Genomic DNA, 8819 nt, shown 5'->3' with positions numbered 1-8819 from the left:
TTAAACAAGCCATTGAGTACTACGAAAAACGTCTTAGTATGGCTAAAGAAGTAGGGGATAGGGCTGGGGAGGGATCAACCTATGGAAATCTGGGAAATGGCTATCTTAGGCTAGGTAATTTTAAACAAGCCATTGAGTACTTTGAAAAACATGTTAGTATTGCAAAAGGAGTAGGGGATAGGGCTGAGGAGGGATCAGCCTATGGAAATCTGGGAAATGGCTATCTTGGTCTAGGTAATTTTAAACAAGCCATCGAGTACTATGAAAAATGTCGTAGTATTGCAAAAGAAGTAGGGAATAGGGCTCGGGAGGCATTAGCCTATGGATGTCTGGGAAATGCCTATCGCAATCTAGGTAATTTTAAACAAGCCATTGAGTTCTACGTAAAACATCTTAGTTTTGCTAAAAAAGGAGGGGATAGGGCTGGGGAGGGAAAAACCTATGGAAATCTAGGACATGCCTATCTTAGTCTAGGTAATTTTAAACAATCCATTGAGTACTATGAAAAATGTCTTAGTATTGCAAAAGAAGTAGGGGATAGGGCCCTGGAGGGATTAGCCTATGGATGTCTGGGAAGTGCCTATCGCAATCTAGGTAATTTTAAGCAGGCCATTGAGTACCACGTAAAAAATCTTAGTATTGCTACAGAAGTAGGGGATAAGGATGGGGAGGGATCAGCCTATGGAAATCTGGGAAATGACTATCACATTCTAGGTAATTTTAAACAAGCCATAGAGTTTCACGAAAAACGTCTTAGTATTGCAAAAGAAGTAGGGGATAGGGCTGGGGAGGGATCAGCATATGCAAATATGGGAATTGTCTATCATAGTCTAGGTAATTTTAGACAAGCCATAGAGTTTCACGAAAAACATCTTAGTATTGAAAAAGAAGTAGGGTATACGGATGGGGAGGGATCAGCATATGGCAATCTGGGAAATGTCTATCTTAGTCTAGGTAATTTTAAACAAGCCATAAACTTTCACGAAAAACGTCTTAGTATTGCAGAAGAAATAGAGGATAAGGCTGGGGAGGGATCAACATATGGAAATCTAGGAAATGCCTATCATAGTCTAGGTAATTTTAAACAATCCATTGAGTACCACCAAAAACTTCTTAGTATTGCAAAAGAAGTAGGGGATAGGGCTGGAGAGGGATCAGCCTATGGAAATCTGGGAAATGCCTATCTCAGTTTAGGTAATTTTAAAAAGGCCATTGAATACTACGAGAAACATCTTAGTATTGCTAAAGAAGTAGGGGATAGGGATGGGGAGGGATCAGCCTATGGAAATCTGGGAATTGCCTATTGCAATCTAGGTAAATTTAAAGAAGCCATTGAGTACCACGTAAAGCATCTTAGTATTGCAAAAGAAGTAGGGGATAGGCTTGGGGAGGGATCAGCATATGCAAATCTGGGAACTGTCTATCATAGTCTAGGTAATTTTAGACAAGCCATAGAGTTTCACGAAAAACATCTTAATATTGCAAAAGAAGTAGGGAATAGGGATGGGGAGGGATCAGCCTATGGAAGTCTGGGAAATGCCTATCGTAGTCTAGGCAACTTTAAACAAGCCATTGAGTACTACGTACGAAAAAGACCTTAGTATTACTAAAGAAGTAGGGAATAGGGATGGGGAGGGATCAGCCTATGGAAATCTGGGAATTGCCTATCGCAATCTAGGTAAATTTAAAGAAGCCATCGAGTACCACGTAAAGCATCTTAGTATTGCTAAAGAGGTAGGGAATAGGACTGGGGAGAGATCAGCCTATGGAAGTATGGGAAATGCCTATCATAGTCTAGGTAATTTTAAACAAGCCATTGAGTTCTACGAAAAAGACCTTAGCATTGCTAAAGAAGTAAGGGATAGGGCTGGGGAGGGATCAACCTATGGAAATCTGGGAAATACCTATCGTAGTCTAGGTAATTTTAAACAAGCCATTGAGTACCACGAAAAATATCTTAGTATTGCTAAAGAAGTAGGGGATAGGGCTGGGGAGGGAAGAGCCTATGGAAATCTGGGAAATGCCTATTTTAATCTAGGTAAATTTAAACAAGCCATTGAGTACAACGAAAAACATCTTCGTATTGCACAAGAAGTAGGGGATATGGCTGGGGTGGGGTCAGGCTATGGAAATCTGGGAAATGCCTATCTTAGTCTAGGTAATTTTAAACAAGCAATTAAGTACTATGAAAAATGTCTTAGTATTGCTAAAGAAGTAGGGGATATGGCTGTGGAGGGAATAGCCTATGGAAATCTGGGAAATGCGTATCGCAATCTAGGTAATTTTAAACAAGCCATTCAGTACTCGGAAAAACATCTTAGGATTGCTAAAGAAGTAGGGGATAGGGTTGGAGAGGGAACAACCTATGGAATTCTGGGAAATGCCTATAGGAAACTAGGTTATTTTAAGGAAGCCATGGAGTACCATGAACACAGTCTTTGTATTTTCAAGGAAATTGGAGACTGTCTAGGAGAGGGAATTGCGTGGTATTCGAAAGGTCTTGATCATGAATTTTCAGGTTCCTTGAGTAATGCACTCAGTTGTTTTCGTTTAAGTATAAAACATTTTGATGAATTAAGGCATAGTCTAAAGTCAGAAGATGAATGGAAAGTAAGTTTTCGTCATTTATATCGCGTGTCATACACTGCTCTGTGGAGAACACTTTTAAAGAATGGAGAGATTGAAGAAGCTTTGTATGCTGCTGAGAAAGGTCGAGCACAGGCTTTGATGGATATTTTGAAAGGTCAATACGGCATCGACTCTCAGTCATTTTCTGTAGTTGCTCTGAATGAAACTCTTACAGCTGGATTAGAGTTTTTGCCTTCACAAGCCGTTTTTATGGCACTTGACGATGACAAGATCACGTTTTGGGTGCTAAGAAAAGACAGAAAGATCAGTTTTCGCCAAAAGCAAATTGCGAATGGAAGTGCTGACTTGTTGATGAAAACTGTTTTAAAAGGGATCGGCGTAAGGGATGGTGTCAGATGCGAGAATCGTTCTTTGGATTCACTACGCAGTGATCTGTCTTGCAGCGAAAAAGCTATCAGTGAGAAATCAGTTCTACCATCTTCATACTCTGTCAACTCTTTACAACCGTTGTATGATGTCTTACTCGGGCCAATTGCAGACTTGCTCCAAGGAAATGAGTTAATCGTTGTTCCCGATGGACCATTTTGCTTGGCTCCATATTCTGCATTGAGTGAATCTATCAGGATCCGCACCGTTCCCTCGTTGACCGCTTTTAATGTGATCGTTGGTGCACCTGAAGACTTCCACAGTAAGACAGGGGCACTGCTTGTAGGTGATCCGTGGTTGAAGGAAGTTACTAACAAGAAAGGAGAGCCCATTTTGAAACAACTTCCGTGCGCAAAACAAGAAGTAGAGATGATTGGACACTTTCTGCAGACAACACCGCTGACTGGAAAAAATGCCACGAAATCTGAGGTGCTGAAATGTATGAAGTCAGTTGCGTTAGTTCACATTGCAGCACATGGATGCCAAAAAACGGGAGAAATTGCTTTAGCCCCAAATACCGAACGGAAATCGCCAATCCCCACAGAGGAAGACTTCATTTTGAAAATGTCGGATGTTCAGAGAATTTCTCTTCGAGCAAGACTAGTTGTGCTGAGCTGTTGTCACAGTGGCCGGGGAGAAGTGAACTCTGAGGGAGTGGTGGGAATTGCAAGGGCTTTCCTGTGTGCTGGAGCTCGGTCTGTTTTGGTGTCACTCTGGGCAATTGATGACGAGGTAACGTTGCTGTTCATGAGAAGCTTCTACCAGCACCTGGTAGATGGAAAAAGCGCAAGTGCAGCTCTCCAACAATCGATAAAATCTGTGCGAGAGTTAAATCAGTATTGCGCTATAAGGTACTGGGCGCCATTTGTGCTGGTTGGCGATGATGTCACGATGGAATTTCCAAAAAAATGGTAAGTGAAGTTCGAGTTTAACTCAGAAAACAAGAATACTTTCAAATTGGAAAACTGACGATAGGAATCAAATAGGACTAAGATGGCATGATAACGAGATGCTAGCTTCGTAGTGTAAACAATTCAAAGTGTCCTCTAACACGCTTTTGTCAAAAATGTAATTCCCACATGCCTATCACGCATGCACAGAAGCATAAACGATACACTTTGCATTGGTGGACAAACTGTTTTCGTTCAGCCTTTTCTGGCTTTTTGTTAACTGGTGAAGATGGCCCATTTGATCACCTTGTGATGTCTCTTTTGGTGTTTCTGTTCTCCCATAGATCTCTGAACGTCTTCTTTTGTAGGGAATTCGAAGACAGCATCATCCTGCACTTAGCCATTCGCATCGGCGCATTGTGTATGCTCGAAAGTACCAGCTATATTTAGAGCTGTTTTTACTTTTTTTCAATTTTCAAGAATCGATGTCGAAGATGCTAGAAGACTACCTGGCAGAGCCTGACGCTTCAGTGATTGCTAAATTTGTAAAAGAAAGTACAGCGGGTTAAAAGTCATGGTTATGCCAGTAGAACATGCTCCAAAGGTTTAGTAGAAGTTTACTGCGTTAACTGAACCAACAAACTGAGATTATTGTAAGTGAAATTATGACAGAAAGCTTAGATCTATAGGAAAATGCTAGTTTTACCCGTCATTTTGATACTTCGTTTTTCATATAATTTCAAAAGCCAGTGTTGCTCCAATGGCGATCAAAATTATAGTGCTATAGTTGAGTTGCTAAAAATTATGTTTTATTTAGTTCTTTGAAACTGTGTTTGTTGTACGAGTGTAAGCCAGTTTCGAAAGGAAAGAAGAAAAAAACACTTCTGCTGATGACCCTTAACATCAGGCTTTTACCGTGATAAGGAAAAGAGACACGTTTGCAACATTCACAGATCACAAAATAGAAGGGAAACGACGGGTGAAAGTTTTTAATAAATAATAAAGAAGACGTTTTTCCTTTCTTAATAAATTTCCAAGTTCTTTATAGGGCTTACTCCCTCGAGTTATCGGTGGTGTTTTTAAGCAAAGTGAAAGAATGTGTTTGCATTCGAAAGTAGTTCAATTCCTGGAATAATAGGTGGGGAACTAACAAATCCGCTGCAAAGTTAGAAAAAATTCTCTGGAGTAGATTCATAGCCACCTTCACAACTGGAAAATCTTAAGGTGGCTCTGAATCCGCTCCTGAGAATTTTTTATACCCCTGCAGAGTTTTATCTTAGCCTGCTAACCACTTTACAGCAATAAAAAATGGAGGTCACCAAGTTCGTTTTTTTTTCCAAAACTTCCAAAAGAGTACAGTTGGTTGAAAGTGTTGGTTTGAGCCTCAAGGGAACGAAAGGCTATACTATGGCCGTTAGTTTAGACCATTTCCGTCGCAAAGGTCAAACTGATGGTATTTGGATACCCGGGTCATATAACGCAACCAAATGTTTATTTTACGTTTAAAACTGAAACCCTAATTTAATATAAGGCTCTGTTACATTTTGCGATTTTTCATGCAACTGCTCTCGAAACGTCATAGTGAGACACGTTGCAAGTTGTACACTTTACAACTGCCAAAAACAAAGTGAGACAAATTGCAGAACCCTTCGGGGAAAGTAGAATCCATTGCTACTTTGCGCATTGGTTTACCGAATCCATTGCTACTTTGCGCATTGGTTTACCGAATTAGCAACGAAGTTTTCAAGCAATGCGTGCCGTGAAATCTGCCTTACAACTTGTGTCGCAACGGATTGCGTCATCAGTCAGTGTAATGTTCCTTTAACCTCATGAGATCATCGAAAGCGAGACAAATTGCTAGAAACGTTGCCCAGTGTAAAAACCGCCAAGCGAGTAGCTTTGCAATGAGAGAACTCTTGTCGAAACAAAATTGAGAGACAAGTTGCTCGAAAAATTGCCGAGTGTAACAGCGCCTTTATGAGTCAAGTAAGTAAGGAAACCATCTAACGTTGGATAAGACAACTCACTCTCCATTTGCTTATCATATAACTTTATTACAAATCATACATATGCTCAGTTTTACAAAATGTATAAAAATGTGTCTGCCAAACGCACATACAAAATAAGTTTGTGAAGGTACAGATCTGTAGATTAGTGTTAATTTTGAGGAAAATGTTACCAAAAAGCTTCGAAAACGAGGCATTAAGCACCCTGGAAAAGAAACTGTGTTAAAGTCGGGGATTAGATGTAATAGCTGTGTATATCTACAGTTTGTAGGTATAGGCACCGATTTTAAAAGGGTTTCCTTTTCGATAGCTTCAGTGTCGATGCTATCCAAAAAAGACGACGTAGCTCTGGTTTCAAAAGCTTTGCGTGCGTTTGTCAATAGGCCATTTCCGAGTTGCGGTTTGTCTCGGTTTCGAAGTGAGTCTAGGTGCTCAACTATTGTAAGGGAAATGAGTTTGATTTGCATAAGAATACGCAACTCATTTCCATTTGAATGGTTGTGCACCAGGACTCGCTTTGAAACTGAGGCATGCAGCAACTCGGAAGTGGGCTATTGCTACTCCGTCCATGAAAACAGTGATTTCATTTCGTCCAGGTGTAAACATAAAAACAAACAGTACTAAGTTGAGCCACAAAGTCTGGGAAAGTTAACTAGTCAAAATGAAGTATGCTACAACAATAAAGCATTTGTTTGGGATGCCAATATGACCGTCATTTCATTTTTTTCTTTCCTTTTTTCTTGTTTGCAGGTGGGGGTGGGGAGGGGGATAACCCCTTCAAAAGTACTTCTTGTAGATTGCAAGGGTAAGTTTTTTCTACAACTAAGCTTTTAAGTGGCCTCGGAATTAGAGCCGGAATTTACAAAAGTGTACCCCTATTTCACATTTCAAGCATTAATGTGCACATTAGTCTGACATAGTATTGACTGAATACTTTTTATGATGGCAGAAAATTCCAAGAAAAAGATCATTAATCTTTTACTTGTCATGCTTTAAGCAAAACATATTTAATGTCGTGATAATTGCATGACTCTGCCAAACGAGCTCTTTGCAATCGTACTTTTCGTTTGCAACGTATTACACACATCACAGTTCGAAGAATATTTAATAAACGCAGTGATACCCGACATCACCACGAACGCTCCCAATCCAGATGAGAGCGTTGTCGCCTTGGAGCTGTCCAAAATGACGTTCTGGTCTGGAATGTGGAAAATAAGGGAAAACTCAATTACACGTCATAGTTTCCTCTGCTGTGAAGCGCTGGTAACAGTGAAAGCCCCACGGTGAACCATTTACGTCCCTCGCTCCGGCAATCAGCGCTTCGTTCAACGGGTATTAAAAGCCATTGCTATACAGATCAAATGAAAAAGTCGAAAGCGACCACTAAAATCGCCAGTGATAGGAGTGGCTACCTGTGGTTCCAAAAGCCGTTCACTAAAGGAGCACGATAAACCAAAAAGACTTGTTTAATTCAGAAACAGTTGTAACTTCCTTCGGCGTTGTTACAAAATTGCGAACAGCCATGAAGAGGCTCTTTGCACTTGTCAATATCTGCGTCAAAAAGACCAATAACTAATTTAGTGGGTGAAAAACGCCAGTCAATCAGGCAGTCAGGGGTTAAGCCTGTCGTCTAATTAAGCAGACACTCATTTATCCAGTCGCAGGAAATCAGCAAGCCAGTCAGCCATTAAGTCAATTAAACAAAAAAAGTCTCCCCCCTTAGTGTCAATCAGTCAGTCATTTAGCCAATTAGTCTGTCAGCCAGCCATTCTGTCAATCACAAAAAAACCATTGGGTTGCGTGCTAGTATGATCAAAAACTCACTTCCTTTTTTTTCTGATTTTAAAAATGTGTTTGCTTAACACCTGACTGGCAAAATTTTCAAGCTTAGTGAGCTTTGATTTTTATCCAAAGGCTGTTTCCTTTGAGTGTAAAATCTGGATTTCATGGTCCGCAGTTACTCACGTTCAAAACTGACCGATTCGACCAAAGAGAGTTGTATCTAGAGAATGAGACTTCATTTTACTCACAAGCTTAAAATCTCATCGCGTAAATGCAGCTTATTATATATGCAAAACACGATTCACATGCATTGCATTCATTGAGTCTTTGACGTTATTTTCTCCTTGATCCTGCTCTCTCAAGATTTTAGGGTTAGTAATGGCGGACACTAGATGGGAAAATTTCATTTAGAATAAACAGTGTCTTTTTGAAAAGAAGGCTTAAAACTGGGGTCACTTAGTGTTTAGTTAACATAGTCTTTAAATCCAAAGAAAAAGAAAAATTGATTTGTTCTGGTCATAGTAGCACTTTGAAAGTTCCAATTAAATTATCCGTGCAAGTTGTGAGATCCGCCCTTAGCCTGAATCTCGATCTAAAACATCCTGCAGTGTTGTGGCAAATGTGATCACACATGTGGTATCCCAAAATGCACTCATCGACATCTAAAAGGAAAGAAGAAGGACAAAACTAAATAAAAATCACATGCGAATGTTATGTTATGGCATGATAAGAAACATTTTAGCCAATTGCGAATCGTCGGACACGAGAATGATGCAAGATCGTTGTCTACCCTCCATGTCGCCTCTAGGCTCGATTACCAGCCGCTGTTTCGGGAAATAAGCCAGCGCTCACTCCCGAAATCTCGGCTGGACGCGTGAGGTGAGCCATTGTTAATCTCCGCCAATCAGAAACTCGCCTGCACAAATCCGTCTGGCATAAATTATATGTTTTGGCTGCGAAGGTATTCTTTGACCCGGCCTGTTCGAGGTTTACAGTGCTTTAAGATAGGAAACATCCAAGATTGCGACAACGAAAAGTGTTCGAGAAGCTGGAGAATGGGAATTGTGTCGTTTTCTACCGCCTGAGTTCGCAAACTTCACTGATTTTCCAGTTGGCGCCAAGGTCA

General features: G+C 40.4%; 2 protein-coding genes across 3 annotated transcripts in view; both read left to right on the top strand.

Moving 5' to 3' along the window:
- LOC138047001 (tetratricopeptide repeat protein 28-like) overlaps positions 1-5376 on the top strand; it is a 95229-nt gene extending 89853 nt beyond the window's left edge. The window contains exon 5 of one of the 2 annotated variants that reach the window (XR_011131762.1): positions 5276-5306. Coding sequence is in view for 1 of the 2 variants with exons in the window: in XM_068893658.1 (XP_068749759.1) it covers positions 4386-4406 (21 nt within the window). In the remaining variant the exon portion in view is untranslated. Of the gene's footprint in view, positions 1-4385 lie in introns of both variants that reach the window. The other variant, XM_068893658.1, reaches the window with a different exon arrangement.
- On the top strand, positions 29-3930 carry LOC138044946 (tetratricopeptide repeat protein 28-like). Its single transcript, XM_068891322.1, has 2 exons — positions 29-1554; positions 1679-3930. Exons 1-2 carry the CDS (start codon positions 39-41, stop codon positions 3928-3930), a joined length of 3768 nt encoding a protein of 1255 aa, XP_068747423.1. The 5' UTR covers positions 29-38.
- Positions 5377-8819: the final 3443 nt, after the last annotated feature.

Source organism: Montipora capricornis, chromosome 4 (genome assembly GCF_036669925.1).
Source record: "Montipora capricornis isolate CH-2021 chromosome 4, ASM3666992v2, whole genome shotgun sequence".
In the NCBI taxonomy this organism is placed as follows: Eukaryota; Metazoa; Cnidaria; class Anthozoa; order Scleractinia; family Acroporidae; genus Montipora; species Montipora capricornis.
Note: the sequence above shows the minus strand (reverse complement) of the source record. Positions and strands in the feature narration are given on the sequence as shown.

Bases quoted from the DNA above. Each gene is read 5' to 3' on its own strand.
- LOC138044946 (XM_068891322.1), top strand. From the start codon at position 39: ATGGCTAAAGAAGTAGGGGATAGGGCTGGGGAGGGATCAACCTATGGA. The intron at 1,555-1,678 runs GCAACTTTAAAC...ATCGCAATCTAG, and splicing joins AAATGCCTATCGTAGTCTAG to GTAAATTTAAAGAAGCCATC.